Consider the following 24974-nt stretch of genomic DNA (forward strand, 5'->3'; position numbering starts at 1 on the left):
GATTTCCCTTTAAAACAGCATATTATGTATTCAAAGTGATTTATTTACTCTCACTATTTTACTAAGAAAGTGATGCAAGGGTCCTGCCAGTGAAGTCTAAGTTTTACCCTAGTGCTGCTGCAAACACATATACACACTCAGAGACAGGGGAGACAGAGAAGGAGAAAGAGAGAGGGAGAGGTTGAGGGGAAGACAGTGAGACAGAGCAAGAGACAGCGAGAGAGAAAGAGAACACAGAGCGAGAGCGAGAGCGAGAGAGAGAGAGAGAAGGTAACCATTTTAAAGGTTGGGGAAGTAAGGGGAAACTTGTGCTGAGTCTCCAAACATTCCTCCAAAGTTTCTCAGCTTCAGCAATATTGACACTTGGGGGCGAAAATCCTTTATTAAGGGGGGCTGTCCTGCACATTGTGTGACATTTAGCAGCATCCCTGGAATCTACCCACCACATGCCAGTAGCATCCTGATCCCAGCTGTGACAACCAAGTAGGGTTCCAGACATTGACAAATGTCCCAGGGGGTAGCAGCAGGGTGGGGTGAGGACAGACAAAAGTGCCTGTGTTGAAAACCAGTGGTCTAAGAGTAGTAAACAAACAAACAAACAAACAAAAGTGTAAAAAGAGAAAGGATAAAGGTAATGGCTAGAGACGTTTTTTAAAGCGTATCAAGATTGAGCTAGTCAACTCATTTCATCCTGGGAAACGAAAACCCAACTTTAACAACCATCTAGCCCATCCAAAACCAAAAACCATCTACTTGGCAAGCTCCTAAAACTCAACTCAATGTGGTTAGAAAGGAAGAAAGAATTCTAATTGAAAAACTTACAAAGAAAAACATTAGTAACTTAAAGTTTTAAGATAATAAAAGCACAAAGATGTAGTAAGTGCTTTTCTAACCTCAAGGCAAACTATCTCAAGATGGCAAATTGGTTTTATCTCCTCTGCCAACTTCAACCAACTGGTGGTAGCTGCCTAGAGCCCTTCTAGAACTGAGCAGGATTCTACGGCTGAATATGAGCGATCTGAGAGTGAACGATATCTGAATGAAATAACAATGTCCACCCCAAGCAGGCGAAGCAAGAGTGAGCCCTCAGGTCCATCTTCTGGTGTTTAACTTTGTTTTGTTTTGGCGGGGGCGGGGGGAACAGAGCCTTGCTCTGTCACCCAGACTGAAGCGCAGTGGCGTGGTCTCTGCTCACTGCAACCTCCACCTCCTGGGTTCAAGAGATTCTCGTGCCTCAAACTTCCAAGTAGCTAGGATTACAGGTGTGTGCCACCATGCTCGGCTACTTTTTGTATTTTTTTAGCAGGGATGAGATTTCACCATATTGTCCAGGCTGGTCTGGAACTCTTGGTCTCAAGTGATCCCCAAAGGGATTACACCTCCCACCTGGGATGACAGACATGAGCCACTATGTCCTGCCTTAGCATTCAACTTTCTTTATACTCAAAATAATATCCATCAAATTTAGCTAAAATAAAACATTTTTTAAAAAAGTAATCAATTTGCCAGAGTTACCTAACTGGGGGAATAAAAAGGGGGAAAGAATCTAATTATACCACTTCCTTGCTTAAAAATCAGCTCTGGATTCTCAACTTGCAGAGGATGAAATCCAAACCAGCATAGCTCACGAAGCCCTTCACAGTGCGTTTCCAACACGCTTCTCCCAGGCTTCCTGCACCCCCACTGCTCTCAATAGTGCAGCCAGCCACTAAATGTCTATTCCCCAAAACCACACGCCCTTTCATGCCACTTATGCCACTCCGCTACTTCCTCGCCCTGCAAATTTCTATTCATCTTTCAGAACACTGCTCAGGAGCCACCTTTTCGGTAATGCTTTCCTTGTTCCTTGGTGCCTGCTATACACAGGATGGTCCTTGAGCCAAAAGCACCAGCATCACCAGGGAGCTTGTCAGAAATGCAGAATCTGGGGCACCACTCCAGCTCTACCGTATCTCAATTTGCTTTGTAGCAAGATCCCCCAGGTGAATTATGTGCACACTGACCCGTGAGAAGCGCTGTCTCAGAGAACTTCCTAGATCCCACTAGACTCAGCACTTCTTGCTGCCTGGGAGGTAAACCCCTCCTTTACTCATCTCCTCTATGAAGACAAGAAAACCCAAATACCCACCCTCCAGCCTCCATGACAGCCAACTGACATGGTTATAGCCAATGAGATGTCAGCAGAAGCCTGCTGAGGGGGCTTCTGGAAGAATTTTTATTTCCCTAATGACTTCCTGCCCTCCTGCGTAGAATGCTAGGTGCTGTGGCTGCCATCATTGGACAACCATGAGGTGACAAACATAAGAACAAAAAGTCAATGATAGCTAAAAAGACAACAGGGTGGAAATACAGAAATGGTCTGGATTCTTGTTGGGCCCAACAAGCCACTGAACCATAGAACCATCCAACTCCGGAATCACTGTGTGTGCCAATTGCAACGTTTTTATTGCTTAAGGCACTATCATTAAGGCTTTTCCTTTCTTGGGCTGAAGGCATTCCTAACTGATTAAGTAAGCCTTCGATAAATGGGAGGTGAATGAATGAATGTAGAGTGAAACCTACTAAAGGTTCAGGAGATTACATTTTTTAAAAAGTCAGGCCTCTAAGAATCTTTCATGTCTGCCAAAGCATGCCTATAAATCAGTCTCTGTACTTCTAGAATTATTGACCCATTTCTGTTCACAGCTTGATGGATAAAAAAGTGAACACAAACTCATAAAAAGCAATGGAAATGTTCACATACAAAGATGCTGTAGAAATTGATTTTCACATTTTGGAAAAGAGGAGAAAACCAAACTTAAATACTAGGCTCTGACCTTGAAAAGTTTACAAATGCTGTGGCTACTTACAGGCAATTGTAAGCAGAGGGGCAGGATGGGGGGCGGGGGGTGGACCTACAGTAGCCAGTTCTCCTGATCATTCTCCCTTTCTAATTTTGAGATCTCAGCTGGGCACACTGGCTCACACCTGTAATCTCAGCACTTGGGGAGGCCGAGGCAAGTGGATCAAAAATTAACTGGGCATGTGGCGGGCCTGTAGTGCCAGCAACTCGGGAGGCTGAGACAGGAGAATTGCTTGACTGAACACAAGAAGCAGAGGCTGCAGTGGGCCGAGATTAGGCCACTGCCCTCCAGCCTGGGCGACAGAGCGAGACTCCATCTCAATAATAATAATAATTATTATTATTATTATTATTATTTTGAGATCTCTGACATAGATCTCATTTTTTTCCAGTCCCTATCTCAGTCAAGTACTTCCATTCAAGTCAAGATCAAACAGCAACGATTTTTTTCCAAGAAAAACAGCACTGAGCGGCATAAAATATAAGGAAAAGGTATTAAACGGGGAGAGATGCACACTGGCCATGTAGTTCGTCAGCAAGAAAGCAGGACCTTAACCAAGGGCAGATCCTCGGATAGTTCACCTTTTTATATTTTAACAAAATCATCTCCTTTTACTTAAATAAATGTATGTTATAAAGAAGTTTTATAGCACCAATGGGAAACCAGTACCTTTTGCCAAGAATTGAAGACAAATGGAAACCCAATAAAAGCATAACCTTATTAAATTCTAGCTACTGTTGCCTGCCAACGCTTCTAGACTTGAAGCTTGTTCTCTCTGTTTAAAAAAAAATGAGTGGGGGGTGAACAAAAGGTGTTAAAAACAGGCTAACATCAAGCTGAGACTTTGTCCTGGGCAAGATCAGGATAGGAAAAAAAAAAAGGAATTAACTTTCTCCCTGTGTGATTTCACGCTGTTTTTTGTTTTGTTTTGTTTTGTTTTATTTTGTTTTTAGAGACAGAGTTTCTTGTTGCCCAGGATGGAGAGCAATGGCACGATCTCAGCTCACCGCAACCTCCGCCTCCAGGGTTCAAGCGATTCTCCTGCCTCAGCCTCCCGAGTAGCCAGGATAACAGGCATGCACCACCACGCCCGTCTAATTTTGTATTTTTAGTAAAGATGGAGTTTCTCCATGTTGGTCAGGCTGGTCTCGAACCCCCGACCTCAGGTGATCCACCCGCCTTGGCCTCCCAAAGTGCTAGGATTACAGGCATGAGCCACTGCGCCCAGCCCGATTTCATGCTATTTAATACCATATTCACGTCCTACCTAAAAGTATCCCTTATACAATCTCACATCATGTTCCCCCTCTGCTGAGAGTAACAGCCCAATTTCTTAGTGCATCCTAAATGGTCCCATATCATCCGGCCCCAGCCCACCACTCGGCTCTCAAATCTCACCCTCTCATTACACTTGCAGCCCCACCAGCAAACAGCAAAGGAGGGCTTGGCCAAGGGCCATACATATGGATGTAGAGCTCACCCTTGTAATCTCAGCACTTTGGGAGGCCAAAGCTGGGAGAGTGGCTTGAGGACAAGAGTTCAAGACCAGCGTGGGCAACAGAGCAAAACCTTGGTCTCTACAAAAGTGTTTTAAAAATAAAAAATAGCCAGGTATGGTGGTGTGTGTCTGTAGTCCCAGCTATTAAATACTCAGGCGGCTGAGGCAGGAGGATCGCTTGAGCCCAGGAGTTTGAGGCTATGTGAGCACTGCACTCCAGCCTGGGCAACAAAGCAAGACCCTGTCTCTACAAATAAAATAAAAATAAAAAGTAGCCTGTCAGCACATCAATCACATCAGCAGGTTTTTCTTTCTTCAAACCACTATCTGATATTATCTTGTTAACTTCTTCAAGTGTTTAATAACAAAAATAATAACAACAAATATACATGATATTGAAGTATTTTACTTAGCAGGTCGAACCCTATAAAAGTGCCAATCTGTAAATAAAAAACAGTGAAATATGGGTAATTCCACAGTGTTCGACCTAATATATCAACTTGTTTGCAACTCACAACCACCTTATGAAGTAGGTCCCAGATGAAGAAATGGTAAGCACAGACAGGCTGCTTAACTTGCCCGCGGTCACACTGCTAGTAAGTGGCAGAACCAAGATTTGAACCCATGCTCAATACTCCCGTCCCACAAAAATGCAAGTTCCATGAAGGCAGTCTTGTTCATTGCAACGTCACTCCCATTGCCTATTAACACAGAGCACAGGCACGTATGCAGCAAGCTCTCAATAAATACATGTTGAGTGAGTGAGTGAGTGCATGCATGCATGCATGAATGAATGAATGAATGAATGAATGAATCTCCTTACAATCACTGGTAGATTGCACAGACCACTCAGAGCAACCCTGCCGGGCCAAGAGGAACCGAGGGAAGGAAGACCTGAGCAGGCAGGTGCCCCAGGGACTCGGGGTGCAGTCGGGGCGTGGCGGCGCGCGGGCTCACCTTAAAGTCGCGGCTATGCTGCGGGGTGTACTCCAGGGTCCAGAGGGCCCGCACCAGGTGCGCCAGCTGCTCGGTGACCTCGCCCTGGCCCTGCGCGCCGCGGCCCGCAGGCTGCTCGTGGTCAGGCGAGGGCTCGGGTCGCCCCGCCCGGTACTGGCCCAGCGCCAGGTACTCGGCGAAGAGCTCGGTGTTGCTGAGGCACTGCAGCGTGGCGTTCATGAAGCACGTGTTGCCGTGGTTGCGGAGTCCCGCCACGCCGGGCACTGGCTCGGCGGCGCAAGCTGGCGGCGCGGGAGAGGCGGGCGGCGGCGGGCACGGCGGCGGCGTGGGCGCGGCGGCCGGCCCGGGCGGGAAGCAGCTGCGGAGGCCGCCGCGGTCTGGGGCAGCGCCCTCAGAGCTAAGGTGCGAGAGCGTGGACAGCGTCTTGAGAACGCGGCTCATGAAGCTGCCCACCGAGCGTGCCGAGGAGGGCGAGGAGGGAGCGGCTGGCCCAGGCGCCCCGGGGCCCCCGGCGCCGCCGCCAGCGCGGCCGCTCCGGAATAGCCGCTTGCTGAAGGAGCGCTTCTCCTTCCCGCCCGCCGCCGCCGCCGGCGGCCCGGACCCGGGCGCCGTTACCTTGGACATGGCGGCGGCCGCAGACACTCATCACCGCGCCCGCCCGCCCGGCCCGCGGCCCCGCCACGGCCGCCGCCGCATCCCGCAGCGCCGCGCCTCACCGGGCCCGGGGGCTCGACGCCCCACACACCTCACAGCGCCGCCGAGCCAGCGAGCCAGCGGCGGCCGGCGGGGCGAGCGGGCGCGCGCGCGCGGTCCGCCCAGCTGGGCCGCTCACGTGACGCGCCTCCCGGCGCCGCCCGCCCCGCGCTGAAGCCGCCTCGGCCGCCATGTTCACTGTGGGAAGGTAGTTGCCTCCCCAGCTGGACGGGATGCCTGCCGGCTGCGGGCGCGGTCCTGCTGCGTGAAGCCCGAGGGAGGCCATGTCTAGTGTGGGCGCGGTCCAGGCTTGGAGGAAAAGGCTGGGCTCGCGCTGGAAGGTGGATCCCAGGGGTGGGTCTCTATCTTTGCTGATCAGATGGCAGAGACGGGAACGTGCAGGAATCAGGATGCTGTCAGTTACCAGACCGTGCAAGAGCTAGTGGACATGGCCCTGACAGGTCCCGGGCAAGTCAGCCCCGCCTGGCTCCCAAGGGACGTTGCAGATACCTACCGTCTGTGTGCCACCGGAGCGCAGTCACAGAGCCTGGCAGTTCCCAGCGGGCTTTTCTTCCTGGCTGCACCTTGGAGTCCCAGCGAAACGATGTTATCATAACTACTTTCCTTTTCATTCCAGCCTTTAAAACCCCGCCGGGCTCTCCCATCATTCATCCATCCATTCATTCATTCATTCACTCATTCATTCAACAATTACTGGGGATATTACAAAGAATTAAATCTATAGCAGATCAAACTAACACGGTTTCTACCTGCCCTCTTGCAGCTTACATTCCTAGTGGATATTTACAATAGCTGTTGTGTTCCACACATTATGCCAAGCATGCAATATTTTCTTTAATCTTTAACCATCTTTGAGAGTGGTACAGTTCTTATCTGATTCAAATCCAAGTTTTATTCACAACCCTGTACTTGACCTCTAAACCAAAGGTCACGAATCCACAAATATCACAGGTTACAAACCCACAAATGAGTGAAGAATTCTGGTGTTTGAATCATCATATTGACTTTCAAGTGATTTGGCTCTCAGGGTTGGGGGAAATATAGGGAATGATGGGGACTATAGCAAACTTCAAATTAACATCTTTCTAAAATGGTGGCTGCCACTCAGCTACAGCCGGTTGTTCCCATGTGAGAACAGGAGCTCAGCGTTACCAGATCATCTGATGTTTTAAGAGAAGGCAGAAATCCTATTTTTAAACGTTGGTTCCATTAAAAAAAAAATAGTGCAGGGAGCAAAAAATAGTACATCTTTGGGATGTCTTTAGTCCAAAATCAACTAGTATATGACCTCCTCTCTGTAGGCTCCCCTCTGCTAAAAGGGCTAGTCTGAGTCCTGAGGCAGAAGAGAGAAATCAGGGAAGGGAAAGCGCTTCCTCCTTTTTAAAACATGAAGGCCACCTTACACCACGTTTCAAAGTAAATGGTTTTTACCTCTGACCTCCCTCCCCATTGTAAGTCGGGCTCTACGATGACATCTCCAGGGTGCTCTGCACTGTCCCTAATCGCCTCCACTCTCCTCTTAGTCAAAATTCTTATCTGGACACCAGCAAGAAAGCCATCTGATTATTCACACTAAAATGTGAAGGCAATGGCTCTCAACTTTTTTGATCCAGACTCAAGTTTGATCCAGACTCAAGGGCCTTTGCCAGAGCTCTTCCCTCTCCTTTGAACCTTTCCTTAGCTAACTTAGAATCTTTCTACTTAGCTAACTTCCCTTCATCCTTAAAGTCTCACCTTAGATATCACCCCCTTCAGGAGATGTTCCTTCCACAGGCTCTCTTGGCACCTCTCATTCATGACACTGACTTGACGATACTGCAATTCAGTTTACAATCATCACTTTCACTAATATGTGGGCTTCAACCCAGCAGAGACCCATCTTACTCATTATTGGGTACGCAGTAAGGTAGCCATCATATAACAGGTTATTTGGCAACTTTATACCTAAACAATGTCATGTGTGTGCGTGTGCCTATGTGTGTGTATGTGTGATGGAGTCTCACTCTATCACCCAGGCTGGAGTGCAGTGACCGGATCTCGGCTCACTGCAACCTCCATCTCCTGGGTTCAAGCAATTCTCCTGCCTCAGACTCCTGAGTAGCTGGGATTACAGGCGTGAGGCACCACGCCTGGCTTCTAAACAATATCTGAACTTTCTGGTGAGATACCTAAGAACTGCCTTTCTAATCTGGGCCCCTCCCACTATTCTAAGCTTACAGGTCTCCACCGAGCCTCAAAGCTTGACGCAGACTTGAAAAAATTTCTCGTTGGAATGTTCAGATGATCATTCTTAAAGACTCACCTTGAACATTCTGTAGTGAATCTTTCATTGCCCCTCTCTGTACCACCCCTTACCCCCAAGCTCAGGAAACATAAATTAGAAACAACAGTGCAGTGAATATCATCATGACCTATACCTTGTCCATCCTGCAGCTATCTCCTTAGGCTGAAACCTTGGATCAAAGGGTATGCGTATTCCATATTTGACACCTATTGTCAAGCTGACGCCCAGAAAGGTTTTATCCTGCCAGCAATGAATGGGAAACACACATTTCCCAATCCCAAGATACTGTTGAGTTTTCCAGTCTTTTTCACATTGACAAGTTTGATGAACAAAATATGGCATATCAATGCACTTTTTGTTTGTATGAGTGAGCTTGAACATCATGTGCCAGTCTCTCTGCTATCCAACACCTAAACCCACTTCCTTTCTGCAGGGGATACCAAATTAGGCAGGACAACTCAAGTTCCCATTATGAAAACTGGGTAAGGTGGTGGGGAGCAGGTATTCCCCTTCCTACCCCTGGAAGCTAGAGCCCAGGAAAATGACCTAAAAAAGACCACCTCTGGGTGCAGTGGCTCACGTCTGTAATCTCAGCACAGGCAGACAGAGACAGGAAGAGTTTGAGACCAGGCTGGGCAACATCGCGAGATCCTGTCTCTAAAAAAAATAAATAAATAAGCCTGCTGTGGTGGTGCACTTCTGTAGTCCCAGCTACTCAGGAGGCTGAGGCGGGAGGATTACTTGAGCCTAGGAGGTGGAGGCTGCAATGAGCTATGATCGTGCCACTGCCCTCCAGCCTGGGTAACAGAGCAAGACCAACTATATGTTCCTACCTAGACTTTGGCTTTAGAAGTATTGATACAAGATTCGTTGGAGATAATGCAGTGAATTAATGAATCTAGCAGCTATATATTTAGCAGTGTGACAGTACGGTGGTGTACAGTGTGGGGGTGATATCAGCAAGTGTCCAGCTGCTACTCTAGTGGCAAGTTCTTACTGGTGTCTGCCTCCCTGGGTTTCTGCCCAAGCCTGTTTCTCTGGCTCTGTTCTTTCTGTGAGCTAACCTGATAGGTCTCCTGTAAATTCCTTTATTGGTGAAACAGCCAGTGTCAGTTTCTGCTGTTTGCAATCAAGAAAACAACTAGGAATACCTTTTAATTAACGATTTTATTTTTACTGGTGTGATTTACCTGCACACACCATTTGCCCATTATCCTTTTTGTTGTATTCCTTTATAGATGTTATCTCATAAAAGTTTTTTGTTTCTTTGTTTTGTTTTGTTTTGTTTTGTTTTTGAGACAGCGTCTCACTCCATTGCCCAGGCTAGAGTGCAGTGGTGCGATCTCAGTTTACTGTAACCTCTACCTCTCGGGTTCAGGCCATTCTCATGCCTCAGCCTCCCAAGTAGCTGGGATTACAGGCATGTACCACCACGCCAGGCTAATTTTGTATTATTATTATTATCATCATCATTATTATTATTTTGAGACAAAGTCTTGCTCTGTTGCCAGGCTAGAGTGCGGTGGTATGATCTCAGCTCACTGCAACCTCTGCCTCCCGTGTTCAAGCGATTCTCCTGCCTCAGCCTCCCGAGTAGCTGGGACTACAGGTACATGCCACCACGCCCAGCTAATTTTTGTATTTTTACTAGAGACAGAGCTTCACCATGTTGGCCAGGATGGTCTTGATCTCTTGACCTTGTGATCTGCCCACCTCGGCCTCCCAAAGTGCTGGGATTACAGTTGTGAGCCACTGCGCCTGGCCAAATTTTTGTATTTTTAATGGACACAGGGTTTCACCATTTTGACCAGGCTGGTCTCAAGCTCCTGCCTTGGCCTCCGAAAGTGCTGGGATTATAGGCATGAGCCACCACACCAGGTCCATAACGTTATTTTCTATACAAATTATTTATCAGTCTGTACCATTCCCTGCTTTCAACCATGTTTAGAGTGTTTTCATATCACATAGAGAACCTGAATTACTATTATTTTTATTTTATTATTATTTTTGAGACAGGGTCTCACTTCCTCATCCAGACTGGAGTGCAATGGTGCGATCATGGCTCACTGCAGCCTTGACTTCCCGGGCTCAAGCAATCCTCCCACCTCAACCTCCTCAGTAGCTGGGCTTACAGGTGCATGCCACCATGCCCAGCTAACTTTTTGTATTTTTAGCAGAGATGGGGTTTCACCACGTACCCTAGGCTGGTTGCAAACTCCTAGGCTCAAGCCATCCACCCGCCTCAGCCTCCCAAAGTGCTAGGATTACAGGTGTAAGCCACTAAGCCCAGCCTAAATTATTTTATATAGTGAAATAGATGAGTCTTTTTCATAAAGATTTACAATCTTTTTGACATACTTAGTCTTCTCCCACTCCGAGATCATAAGAATATTCATCTGTGTTTTAGTTCAGTGCAGTTCTTGTTTTTTTTTTTTTCTTATTAATATGCTCTCCATCTGGAATTTATTTTTGCTTGAGAAATGAGATAGGGATCTTGCCTTTTCCCCACCCTACATGGCTAGCCAATTGTCTCCGCATTATTTTTAAATATAATTTTCCCACTACTTTAAAATGTTGCTTTTATCACCTATTAAATGCCCCATCCGTTTAAGATTTTTAAAAATTCTGTTGTATTCCATTGATAAGTCTCTGTATTCCAGGATAACATAGGTTTAGAATATGCTGAAATGTTTGATAGAGCATTATCTCCTAGTATTTTATTATCTATCTGTTTGCTTATTCTCTCAAATGAATTTAATCTTTTAGGGGTGTTAATTTGTATAGCTTAAGTTAGGGAAAACTGGCATCACCACAATATTTATCTTCTTATCTGAGAAAAAAGTATGTCTTCAAAAAATTATACAAGGGCTTTTAGTGCCCCTCCGAGTACTACAGTTTCCTCCCGTAGGTCTTGCATAATACTAATAAGCTTATTCCTATTGGTTGCTATTATGAATGGGATATTTTATGTCATTATATTTTCTGTTGTTTGTTTGTCTACAGGAAAAAAAGTTATTTTTGTAACCAGTCACCTTGATGTACTTTAGTTCTTTCTCATAATTTTCAGTTGATTCTGTTGAGTTTTTCAGGAATTTATATCAACATATGAGATTAAAACCTTGTCACTTTGTTTATAATACTTGTACCTCACTCTTTTTTTCTCTTGTTTAATTGCCCTTCCAGAATTTTGTCTGTAATAATAAGGAGAGTAGGAAAGCCTGCATTGTTTCTGCCATTAATCACATTTCATTCAGTGCTTTACCATTAAGCATGCTTGCTTTTGGCTTGAGATATATATTATTTATTGCATCAAAGTGGTATCCATTTATTCCTACTTCAGGAAGGGTTATTATCAGGAATTGGTCTTGAATTTTATCAGGTGCCTTCTGGACATCAACAGAAATGAGCCTTTGCATTTTTCTCCTTTGACTTTTATACCCATCATAATTTCTTAGTTGCAAACAACACAAATGACTTTTGCTAACTTAAGCAGAAAAGGAGATCATTAGAAGGGTATCAACAGCTCACATAACTGTTAGAAAAGCTTCAGAATCAGACTTAGGAAACCAGGGAAGACAGTACATAGCCAGACCTCTGCTCCAGAAAATGCTGCTTAAGATGTCACCATTGGCGCCATCGGTGAAGCTGGCACCACCTTCAGACAGTGGTAGCCGCACCACTTGCCTCTTAGTTCTGCTGTAGCCACTCTGCAACCTTGAAGAACTTCCAAATGTCTCTGAACTTTTGCTTTCCTACCTAATATAGTTTAGATATTTTTCCCCTCCAAATCTTATGTCGAAATGTGATCCCTGGCCAGGTGCGGTGGCAGACACCTGTAATCCCAACACTTTAGAGGCCAAAGGTGGGAAGATTGCTTGAGCCCAGGAATTCAAGACCGGCCTGGGCAACATAGAGGGACCCTATCTGTACAAAAAAATTAAAAAACTAGCCAGGCATGGTGGTGCACACCTGTAGTTCCAGCTACTTGAGAGGCTGAGGTGGGAGAATCACCTGAGCTCAGGTAGTCAAGGCTGCAGTGAACCGTGATCATGCTGCTGTACTCCAGCCTGGGTGACAGAGCAAGACCCTGTCTCAAAAAAGAAGAGAATAGAAGAGATGAGAAGGGAAGGGAAGATGGGAAGGGAAAGGAAGGAAAAGGAAAGGGAGGGGAGAGGGGAGGGGAGGAGGAGGGGAGGGGAGTGGAGGGGGAGGGGGAGGGGAAGCCGGAGGGAAGGGGAGGAAAGGGAAAAGAGAAAAGAGAAGAGAAGAGAAGAGAAGAGAAGAGAAGAGATGAGATGAGATGAGATCCAGGAAAGGAAAGGAGAGGAGTGGGGAGGTGAGGGGAGGGGAGGGTCCCTGATGTTGAAGGTGGGTCCTAGTGGGAGGTGTTTGGATCATGGGAGCAGATCCCTCATGAATGGCTTGGTGCAGTCCTTGAAGTCATAAGTGAGTTCTCACTCTGTTGGTTCACAGGAGATCCAGTTGTAAAAAGAGGCTGGCACCTCCTCCCTTCCTTCTTGCTCCCTCTCTCGCCATGTGACACGGCTGAGTCCCTTTCACCTTCAGCCATAAGTGGAAGCACCAGACTGGCGTGGTGTTTCTTGTACAGCCTGCAGAACCATGAGCCAAAAGAAACTCTTTTCTTTGTAAATTACCCAGTTTTGGGTATTCCTTTATAACAATGTAAAATGGACCAATATAATACCTTCAGCATTCTAAGTTCAAAATGAAGCAACCATTTGGTTGGGCTAGGTCCTAGGTCTGTCACCGGCAGCTGGAAAGTAGGGAAGGAACTACCATCTTCCTCCAGCTTCCATAGTGGGAGACAAAGCTGCCTCTCATCTATCTTGAGGTTCCCCCAACACGGGAGATTACTCAATACAGGACAGTCAAAATGGACAAACGTCCACTACATCTCATTAATGTGGTATGTCATATTGATAACATTAAATTGTTGCTTTATCTATTTACTAAATTTATGTTTTGAAACAGGGTCTTGTTCTATTGCCCAAGCTGGAGTGCAGTGGCACAATCATAGCTCATAGTAACCTCAAACTCCCCCTGGGCTCAAGTGATCCTGCCATCTCAGCCTCTCAAATAGCTGGGACTACAGGTGTGTACCACCTGCCCCACTAATTTCATTATTTTTCTGTAGAGATGGGATCCTGCTGTGTTGTTCAGGCTGTTCTCAGACTCCTAGCCTCAAGTGATCCTCTCACCTCAGCCTCCCAGAACGCTGGGATTACAGGTGTAAGCTGCTGAGCCCAGCCCTACTTATATTTCATACAGAATTTCATATCTATGTAAGAAAACCAGCTTGCAGTGTGTGTGTGTGTGTGTGTGTGTGTGTGTGTGTACGCACGCTATCCTTATCAGATTTCGGTTTTACTAGCTTAAAAACAAAACCTGAAGTGTGCCCATTTTCTTTAGGCTCCAGAACAATTTAAATGATGTGTTTTCAGTAGTTACAAAAATTCACTGAATTTACTCTCTGGATCTGGGGGTAGGGAGGTCAATTCTATCTCAAAAGAAGAAAAAAAACCGCATTTAAGTTTTTAAAAAGGCATGAATAAATTCAAAAAACAACATTTAGAAAGCACAAAGTTTTGAAAGGATGACATCAGAATGGCTGAGGAAACATTGATTCCTTTGAGGGAGAGGTCACATCTGGGCACCCTGAGATGCAAGTGCTACATTTGTTTGGTACAAAGAGCACACAGTAAGGCTCTTAGCTTCCAGGTCTCTGCAATCAAGCAGGCCAGAAGAGAGGGACTCTGGTGACCCTTACTCATATGACAAAGGGCAGAGGGCAGATTGCTCCTGGGAATCCTACAATCATCTCAGAAGGAGTCACGAGCAATAGAACAGAGAGCCTGGTCCTGCCCAAGAAGTCTTCCAAAGACCTAGGGGAATTCCAGACATCTAAGTTACACCAGCACACAATGGAAAGAAGAAATAAAACCTTTACATTTTTTTTCCAAAAAATATGAGAATCATGAGATTCATTCCAGTGTACATATTTGACAAATATTTAGAGTGCTTACTATGTGATAGATACCTGTTCAAGATTCTGGGGACAGGCTGGATGCAATGGCTCAGGCCTGTAATCCCAGCACTTTGGGAGGCAGAGGCGGGAGGATCTGCTTGAGGCCAGGAGTTACAGGTTGCAGTGAGCTGTGATTGTGCGGCTGCACTCCAGCCTGGGCAACACAGCAAGATCCTGTCTCAAAAAAAAAAAAAAGATTTTGGGGGTGTCACGGTGAAAGCACAAAGTATTGTGCATGCTAGGGGAAGACAACAGAAAATAAGCAGACACGCAAATACTGTGTGTAATATAATTTCAGCTACTGTGAATTGCTTGGAAGAAAAACAAAACCAAGAAAAGAGACAGGAAGCGGTGGGCAGAGAATATGTTATGTAGAACGTTGAAGATAGCCTCAGCTGAGGAAGGATATTTGAGCAGGGAACTGAATGAGGTGTGGCAACAGGCACCTATGGAAATCTGGGGACCATCTAGACAGAGGCAAGAAAGAGGAAATGCAAAAGGCCCATGTTGGAAATAAGTCGGGCCTGTTCCAAGAAGAACCAGCACATCCGAGTGGCTGCCCTGAACTGAGCAAAGCAGGAAATGGCCAAAGATGAGGTGCAGGAGACAAGCAAGGGATCAGAAAATGTGAGACCTCATTCCAGGAGTTTGAGACCACACTGGGCAACATGGTAAAACCTCCATTTCTAATTTTTTTTTTTTTTTTTTTTTTTGAGACAGGGTCTCACTCTTTCACCCAGGCTGGAGTGCAGTGGCACAATCACAGCTCACTGCAGCCTCGACCTCCTAGTCTCAAGCAGTCCTCCCACCTTAGCTTCCTGAGTAGCTGGAACTATAGGTGCATGTCACTACATCCTGCTAATTTTTTGCATTCTTTTGTAGAGACAGGATTTTGCCATGGTGCCAGGCTGTTCTCGAACTCCTGAGCTCAAGTGATCCTCCCACCTTGGCCTCCCAAAGTGCTGGGATTACAGGCATGAGCCACTGTGTCTGACAAGGCAAAAAAAAAAAAAAAAAAAAAGAAGAGATTTGAAAAAATTAGTCAGGTGTTGTGGCTAATTTTAAAAATATAACTATAGTCCAAACTACTTGGGAGGCTGAGGCAGGAAGACTTCTTGAGCCCAGGAATCTGAGGCTTCAGTGAGCTATGATTGCACTGCACTCCAGCCTGCGGACAGAGAAGACTCTGTCTTTAAAAAAATTAAAAATAAATAGGCAAGTGCGGTGGCTCACGCCTGTAATCCCAGCACTTTGGGAGGCCAAGGCAGGCAGACCACGAGGTCAGGAGTTCGAGACCAGTCTGGCCAACATGGTGAAACCCCATCTCTACTGAAAATACAAAAATTAGCCCGGTGCAGTGGTGGGTACCTGTAATCCCAGCTACTCGCCAGGCTGTGCCTGGCTGTGGGCTATTATCTTTAACAGTGAAGTACTAAAAGGCTGTGCTTGTGAGGTGGGGCTTTTCAACTCAGAGGACCAAATGTAAGATATTCAGAAGGAAGCCAGCCGTTTGTGTCAGATCCTCAAATGTCACCACATGCAGACCTTTTCAGAGCCTTGTCTATTTCTCCTGAAAAGAATGCCCAATTTCCTGCTGACTGTCACCTACACCAGTCTGGGACCAAAAGGCAGAAGTAGATTAGGTCAGGGCTAATGTCTCTATCTTTAGGTTGCAATCTTCTACTTGGTTCCCCAGTTTTCAGAATTATTTTTCTTTCCAGCCCTTTATTAGGTAAAGGACTTGCTTGTTGAACTTGGAGCCTTGCTTCTTTGAACTTGGAGCCTCTCTAGTTTAATGTCTTTGTTGACCGCACTTCATGCTGGAGGGCAGGGGCTAGAAGTATAATTGCCTGGATATGTGTGATGAGTGAGGTTCCCTAAGGATCTAAACATATAGACTTTCAACTAGGATCCCTCTGTTAAGCCCATGCTTAAGCTTCCCCAGCTTTTGCTGCATCTGATGCCTCCAATTCCTGACTATGTTAGTTAAGCCTGTGTGATGGTTAATACTGAGTGTCAACTTGATTGGATTGAAGGATGCAAAGTATTGTTCCTGGGTGTGTCTGTGAGGGTGTTGCCAAAAGAGATTAATATTTGAGTCAGTGGACTGGGAGAGGCAGACCCACCCTCAACCTGGGTGGGCACCAGCTAATCAGCTGCCAGTGTGGCTAGAATAAAAGCAGGCCGCTTTTATAAAAATGGACTTGACTTGCTGAGTCTTCCGGCCTTCTTCTTTCTCCCATGCTGGATGCTTCCTGCTCTTGAACATCAGACTCCAAGTTTTTCGGCTTTTGGGCTCTTGGACTTATACCAGTGGTTTGCCAGGGGCTCTCGGGCCTTCGGCCACAGACTGAAAGCTGCACTATCAGCTTCCCTACTTTTGAGGTTTTGGAACTTGGACTGGCTTCCTGGCTCCTTGGCTTGCAGATGGCCTATTGTGGGACTTCACCTTGTGATCGTGTGAGTCAATTCTTAATAACTCCCTTTAATATATATACATCTCTCCTATTAGTTCTGTCCCTCTCAAGAACCCTGACTAATGCAGTCTCCCATAACCAAATATCATAGATTGGGTGGCTTAAACAACAGACATTTATTTTTTTCACAATTTAGGAGGTTGAAAGTCTGAGATTGAGGTGTTGGCAGGGTTGATTTCTTCTGAGGCCTCTCTCCCTAGCTTGTAGATGGCCACCTTCTCATCTCTTTGTCTTCACATGGTCTTCCCTCTGCGTGTCTGTGTCCCAGTCCCTCTTCTTATAAGGACACCAGTCATATTGTATTACAGCTCACCCAGATGACTTCATTTAACATTAATTTCCTCTTTAAAAACTATCTCCGGGGCCGGGCGCGGTGGCTCAAGCCTGTAATCCCAGCACTTTGGGAGGCCGAGACGGGCGGATCACGAGGTCAGGAGATCGAAACTATCTCCAAGTACAATCATATTCTGAGTTACTAGGGGTTAAGACTTCAACATAGAAATTTTGGAGGAGTCCAGGTGCGGCGGCTCATGCCTGCAATCCCAGCACTTTGGGAGGCCAAGGCAGGTGGATCACTTGAGGCCAGGAGTTTCAGACCAGCCTGGGCAACATGGCCAAACCCTGCCTCTATTAAAAATACAAAAAAAAAAAAAAAAAAAATTAGCTAGGTGTAGTGGCACATGCCCGTAATCCTAGGTACTCAGGAGGCTGAGGCATGAAAATTGCCTGAACCTGGGAGGTGAAGCTTACAGTGGGCCAAGATCGTGTCACCATACTCCAGCCTGGGCAGCAGAGTGAGATTCCGTCTCAAAATATATAAATAAATAAAAATAAATGAATAAATTTTGGAGGAACACAATTCAGTCTGTAACACTGACATGTTAGAGACTCTGTGAAAATGTGTGTAAGAGTTAAAGAAAGAGGAAAGAAACACGAAAACTGGCTCAACAAAGACAGGTTTATTTTGGAGAATAAATCTAAGAGGGGCTTCTAGTTGATTTCTGTCAGGAGCGCTCTCTCTTACAGACTAAGAGCATTTTTCGGTTTTAGAGTGAGAGAGCTTATTATAGGTTTGCAGGGCAGAAGTTTATGGTGGGGTTGGAATGTCTCTGGTCAGGGGGGAGGTTATCTTGGGGCTAACATCTCTCCGGTCAGAGGGGAGGTTATCTTGGGGCTGGCGTATCTCCAGTCGAGGAGGGGTTTGGAATGTTTCTGATCAGAGATGTCATTTGTGGTTTATGTTCATGCTGACCTTAGCCATTAGGTTGATGCCCTTTAGAATTAGGCAGTTTTTGATCAAGGGGAACTTTAGAATGGCAGTACTTATCCAAGATGGCGATGTTCCTCTTCTGTCAATGTGCATGCTGTTGGCTTCCTCTCTGCAAGTATTTGAGAGCTACAGTTCTCAATACTGCTAATATCTTCACCTGATTTCCAGCTTTTTGAAACCTCTTGACATCTCTCTGCTGGATTGTCTGTTATTAACCTGACAGCATTCCCTCCCTCTTCTACAGTGTTCTCTGCATCACAGAATTACATTTTCAAAAATCTCTTTCTTAGAGATTGCCAATGAGAGGTACTTGCAAAGATTTGGAAGACAAAACAAAAAGCTGTTCTTTGGCAGCAGCTGTGGGCAGACTGGATGAATAGAACTGCAGACCCGAGGTCTTATTGGCTTCCAGGTACGCTGTTGCAAATGACCCATCTCAGGGCTGTGGGTCGCTAAGAAGACAGTAACTTAGTCCTCACAGAGCTCTTGAGCAGAGATGAGATGAGGGAGACGTGAGTGAGAGAGGGTTGTGCAAGTGCAGGATTGGATGTTGTTTTTATTAAAAATTCGGACATTTTGTTGATCATGGGGTTTTTTTTCACATTGTTTGTTTTTAAAAAATATTGCATTGAAATGTTAATTAGCTGGATTGATTCTTTCTGCAATGCATGCATAGATCAAAACATCACATGGTACTCCATAAACACGTAATTATTCCTTGTCAATGAAAAAAATTTTGTTTGATGGGCATGGTGGCTTGAGCCTACAGTCCCAGCTACTTGGGAGGCTAAAGTGGGAGGATTGCTTAAGGCCAGGAGTTGGAGACCAGCCTGGGCAACATAGCAAGACCCCTCACCTCTATAAATAAATAAATAATGCTTAAAAATATACTCCATGGCTGGATGCAGTGGTTCACACCTGTAATCCTAGCACTTTGGGAGGTCGAGGTGGGTGGATCACTTGAGGTGAGGAGTTCGAGACCAGCCTGGCCAACATGGTGAAACCCTGACTCTACTAAAAATGCAAAAATTAGCTAGGTGTGGTGGTGGGTGCCTGTAATTCCAGCTACTTGGGAGACTTAGGCAGGAGAATCACTTGAATCCGAGAGGCGGAGGTTGCAGTGAGCCAAGATCATGCCACTGCACTCCAACCTGGGGGACAGAGTGAGACTCTGTCTCCAAAAAACATACACATATATATATTTTACATATATATGTATGTGTATATATATTGCACTAAAATATTCTTTTCTTTTTTTTTTTTTTTTGAGACTGGAGTCTCGCTCTGTCGCCCAGGCTGGAGTGCAGTGGCCGGATCTCAGCTCACTGCAAGCTCCGCCTCAACCTCCCGAGTAGCTGGGACTACAGGCGCCCGCCACCGCGCCCGGCTAGTTTTTTGTATTTTTTAGGTAGAGATGGGGTTTCAGCGTGTTAGCCAGGATGGTCTCAATCTCCTGACCTCGTGATCTGTCCGTCTCAGCTTCCCAAAGTGCTGGGATTACAGGATTGAGCCACCGCGCCCGGCTGCACTAAAATATTCTTTGATGCCCCCTTAAAACTTGTACCTGAGAAGACTGCCTCACTAGTCCTACTCCAGTCCCAGTCTAGCCCTTAAAAGATGCACAGAGTTTCCATGGGAGGTGGTGAGATTCACTCACTTCAGTGCTATCGTCTAAGACTGGTGGCAATGACTTGCCTGCCCTTCATTTCCCCAGCCTTCCAATGGTGGGGTAAGCCTGAAATTCCCCATATTCAAACCTTTCCTACTTGAAATATACAAGTTGTTTTCTGCTTTTCCAATGGAACCTTGACTTACACAATCCCTCCTTGACTGGGTTCTCCTCTTCTGAGCTCTCTGTTGTAGATCTACATCTTTTTTACTCTTTTACTCTGATTTTAGTAAACTTCTGGTGTGGGGCAGAAGAAAACTGATATGTTTAACTGACACCAGCTTTCTAAAAATCCCTCCTCTACCCTCAAATTTCATTTCTAAAGTTTTGAATTCAATTGCACATTATCCATTGCATTATAAACATGATCACTGACAGCATCTTCTAAATTTTTGTTTTTGTCCAGGTAATCTTCAGCACTCTATACCAAGTCCCCATGAGGTCCTTTTATTTATTTATTTATTTTTATTTTTATTTTTTTTAAAGACAGAGTCTCACCCTGTCGACCAGGCTGGAGTGCAATGGAACAATCTCGGCTCACTGAAACTTCTACCTCCCAGGTTCAAGCTATTCTTCTGTCTCAGTCTCCCAAGTAACTGGGATTACAGGCGTGTGCCACCATGCCTGGCTAATTTTTTGTATTGTTAGTAGAGACGGGGTTTTGCCATGTTGACCAGACTGGTCTTGAACTCCTGAGCTCAGGCTCAGGTTATCTGCCTGTCTTGGCCTCCCCAAGTGCTGGGATTACAGGCATGAGCCACCGTGCCCAGACTAAAGATTTGGTAGAAGAAGTTTAAATTGAAAAGAAGAGTTGGAAAATAAATTTGTAGAAATCTCCTAAAAAGTAGAATAAAAAAGCAAACAGATGCAAAGAAAAGAGAAAATCATAATAAAATCAGATAATTAATTCATTGAACATTAATAATCACCTGACAGGAGTTATACAAGAAGAGTGGTAATCTCTATCAGAAAATAATAGAAGAAAATGTTCAGAACTGAAGAACAGGAGTGTCCAGATTAAAAGCATCCAGCGCAATGTGTTTTTGAAAGACCCATGCTGAAGCATGTCATTATTAGGTTGGTGCTATAGTAATGGCAAAACCGCAATTCATTTTGCACCAACATAATAGGAAATTTTAGATCACCAAAAACAGATATATCTTTGAAATGTCTATAATGAAAAAGCACAGGCCACAGAGTTACATTAAAAAGTAACATTGGGAGGCTGAGGTAGGTGGATCACTTGAGGCCAGGAGTTTGAGACCAGCCTAGCCAACGTGGTGAAACCCTGTCTTTACAAAAATAAACAAAAAATCAGTCGGGCATGGTGGCGCGCCTGTAGTCCCAGCTGCTTAGGAAACTGAAGCATGAGAATGGCTTGAACCCAGAAAGCAGAGGTTGCTGTGAGCCGAGATGGCGCCACTGCACTGTAACCCAGAGTAAGACTGTCTCAAAATAAATAAATAAGTAAATAAATAAATAAATGTGACAATCAGAAAAAAGACAATCAGAATGTCCTCAGACTTTTAAAAGCAACGCAAGAAGCAAAACACAATGAAGTAATGCTTTCAAAATAAGAAGGAAATATTTCCAATACGGAATTCTATTCCCAAACTATCAATCAAGTGTGAGGGTGGAATAAAGGCATTTTCATGCATTGTCTCAAAAAAATGTACTTCTTATGACTTCTTTGTCAGGAAGCTATTGGAAAATATGGTCAACCAAAATGAAAGATTAAGCCATAAAGATTGGCAGGAGAGCCAGGATACAGAAAACATAACACAGAGAGAGGCCACAGAAAATTCCAGAATGCTTGGAGAACAAGCAGTTCAGACGGAGTAAACTTATAGGAGGCCCTAGGAAAGATACGTCTAGGGAGGGAATTAAAAGACAAATTTGATGTGCCTGACCACATGAAAAAAATATTTTTAGCAGAATTTTGCAATTCTGTTGGAGAGTTTAGAAAGAATTAGAGACAGCAGCCAGGCACGGTGGCTCACGCCTGTAATCCCAGTACTCTGGGAGGCTGAGATGGGCAGATCACCTGAGGTCAGGAGTTCGAGACCAGCCTGACCAACATGGAGAAACCCCATCTCCACTAAAAATACAAAATTAGTCGGGCTTGGTGGCACATGCCTGTAATCCCAGCTACTTGAGGTGGAGGCAGAATTGCTTGAACCTGGGAGGTGAAGGTTGCGGTGAGCCGAGATCGTGCCATTGCACTCCAGCCTGTACAACAAGAGCAAAATTTCATCTCAAAAAAAAAAAAGAAAGAAAGAAAGAAAAAGAAAAGAAAAGAAAGAATTAGAGATAGTGACAGAGAAAACTGAGCAAACAAAAACAAGAAGCCATAATTCCAAGGAAAATACAGAAGTTGACCAAAAGAGAAAATGTAATCATAGTACTTGGCACGGATCAGTAGGGAATAATATTTGCATAGTCATAATAACGTAGAACATTAAATAAAAACTGTGCCTTAACCATATCGAGAGAATGGTAGGAGTACATGGTGCCATGAAACTGCTAAATCCTTTTCTATGTTGTGACTGACATTGCTGGTTTCCCACCTAATATCTTTTCTCCTCTTATGATTTACCAATAGAACATTGATTCTATTTGGAGCAGCAATGTACCTAATTTTAAAATCTCATTTTCAGCCAGGCACAGTGGCTCACACCTGTAATTCCAGTACTCTGGGAACCCAGGGCAGGAAGATGACTGGAGGCCAGGAATTCAGGACCAGCCTAGGCAACATAGTGAGACCCTGTCTCTATTTAAAAAAAGAAAAAAAGAAAAAAAAAGCTGGGAAGCTGGGTGTGGTGGCACATGCCTGTAGTTCCAGCTACTTAGGAAGCTGAGGCAAGAGGATCACTTGAACCCCAGAGTTAGAGGCTGTAGTGAGCCAGTCACTCAAACCCAGTGATTGCACCATTGCACTCCAGCCTGAATGACAGAGTGAGACCCTGTCTAAAAATAAAATAAAATTAAATTAAAAATTTAAAAATCCCAGTTTGCCTTCTAAGGACTAAAATAGAACAGAAATCTGTAGTGACTTCTGAGAAAGTTTTTCTTTCTTGATCTCAGTGCTATCTTTTCCACCTTGTCACTTGCTGCTTCTTCCTCTTGGGAAAGGGTATTCCAGGCTTGAGGATGCAGTAGTCATTTTGTGACCCTGACGATGAAAACCACATGCTAAGGATGGAGAAGCCACGGAAAACAGGAGGCTGATTCTTGACGACATCCTTAAACAGTTGCACTAATTCCAATGTATTAGTAACACACAAGTAGAAAATAAAATTAAAGACTGGGTGTGATAAGTCACACCTGAAATTTCAATAATTTGGGAGTCCAGAGAGGGAGGACTGCTTGAGGCCAGGAGTTCGAGACCAACCTGGGCAACATAGCGAGACTCCTATCTCAACAACAACAACAACAAAAATTAAAAATCAGTGAGGCGTGGTGGCTGGTGCCTGTAATCCCAGCTACTTGAGAGGCTGAGATGGGAGGATCACCTGAGCCCAGGAATTCAAGGCTGCAATGAGCCATGATTGTGCCACCACACTCCAGCATGGGTGACAGGGCAAGATCCCATCTCTAAAAGAAAAAGGAAAAGAAAAAGAAAAGGAAATGGAAAACACAATCATTTGTAACAATAGCAAAACTCATCAAATACCTAGAAATAAATCTGACAGGAAACATGTAAGACTCCTGCACTGAAAACTACAAAACATTGCTGATAGAAATTAAGAAGCCCTAAATAAATGGAAAGATATACCATGTTCATGGTTAAATGACTCAATATTGTAAAAATGTCAGTTCTCACAAAATTGATCTGTAGATTCAGCACATTCTCTATCAAAATAGCAGCAAGCTCATTTTTTATGTATAGAATTTGACAAGCTAATTCTAAATTTTATGAAGACATGCAAGATACCTAGAATAGACAAAATAGTCTTGAAGAATGAGAACTTACACTACCAGAGATCAAAACTTTATATTGAAAAACTTATCTTCATTACTTTGTTGATCTCTACTCTTTATTATTTTCTTCATTCCAACTGATTTGGGTTTAATTTACTGTTCTTGTTCTAGCTTGAGATGGAAGCTTAGATCATTGGTTTTCAATTTTTTAAAATGTACCTTTTTATTTTGAAATAATTATAAGAAGTTATAAAATTAGTACATAGAGTTTCTTTTCTTGGTGTGTTTCTGTTTTGTTTTGTTTGTTTGTTTGTTTGTTTGTTTGTTTGAGACAGGGTCTCACTCTGTCACCCAGGCTGGAGTTCAGTGGCCCCAATCTTGGTTCACTGCAGCCTCAACCTCTCTAGATCAAACAACCCTCTTGCCTCAGACCACTGAGTTGATGGAACTACAGGTGCACATCACCATGCCTGGCTAGCTTTTCTACTGTTTTGTAGAGATGGATCTCCCTATGTTGCCCAGGCTGGTCTTGAACTGCTAGGTTCAAACTATTCACCCACCTTGGCCTCCCAAAGTGCTGGAATTACAGGTATGAGCCACTGTGCCTGGCCCTCGTAGAGTTCCTTGAGCCCTTCACTCAGCTTCTACTTATGGTGACATCTTACATAACTAAAGCAAAATGTCAAAACTAGGAAATTGACATTAGTACACAATTGTTGACTAGACTACAGATTTTATTTCACCAATTTTAACATGCATTCATTTATGTGTGGGGTGGGGAGGGGTGTCTGTGCAATCCAAACTCATGTATAGATTAATGTAGCCATGCCACAATCAAGATACAGAACTGGTCTATCATCATAAAGGAACTCCCTCCTGCTGCCCCTCTATATTTCCATCCATATGCTTTTATCCCAGTCCCTGTCCCTTAGCCACCACCAGTCTGTTCTCCATCTCTATAGTTTTGTCAGTTTGAGAATGTTATGTAAAGGGAGATGTGGTACATAACCTCTTAACATTGACGTTTTTTCACTAAGCACAATGAAAAAGTTCGTCCAAGCCATTGCATGTATCAATATTTCATTCTTTTTTATTGCTGAGTAGTATTCCATTGTATGAATGAACCAGAGTTTGTTTAATCATTCACCCACTGAAGGACATTCCTTTTATTCCCAGTTTGTGTCTATTAAAATAAAGCTGTTATGAACATTGATGTACAGGTATTTAACATGCACTTATTTGTGTATGTGTTAAATAGACAGGTATTTGTCTGAACATAAGTTTCTATTTTTCTG

The 24974-nt window shown here is 44.6% G+C and overlaps 1 protein-coding gene across 1 annotated transcript in view; it reads right to left on the reverse strand.

The window, feature by feature from the left end:
• The window catches only part of USP31 (ubiquitin specific peptidase 31), a 96060-nt gene extending 90057 nt beyond the window's left edge, over window positions 1-6003 (reverse strand). Inside the window, exon 1 of the mRNA XM_030925555.1 lies at window positions 5299-6003. Coding sequence (XP_030781415.1) covers window positions 5299-5922 — 624 coding nt within the window. The 5' untranslated portion in view covers window positions 5923-6003. The remainder of the gene's footprint in view (window positions 1-5298) is intronic.
• Between the last annotated feature and the right edge of the window lie 18971 nt (window positions 6004-24974).

This window comes from Rhinopithecus roxellana, chromosome 20 (genome assembly GCF_007565055.1).
Source record: "Rhinopithecus roxellana isolate Shanxi Qingling chromosome 20, ASM756505v1, whole genome shotgun sequence".
Lineage (NCBI taxonomy): Eukaryota > Metazoa > Chordata > Mammalia > Primates > Cercopithecidae > Rhinopithecus > Rhinopithecus roxellana.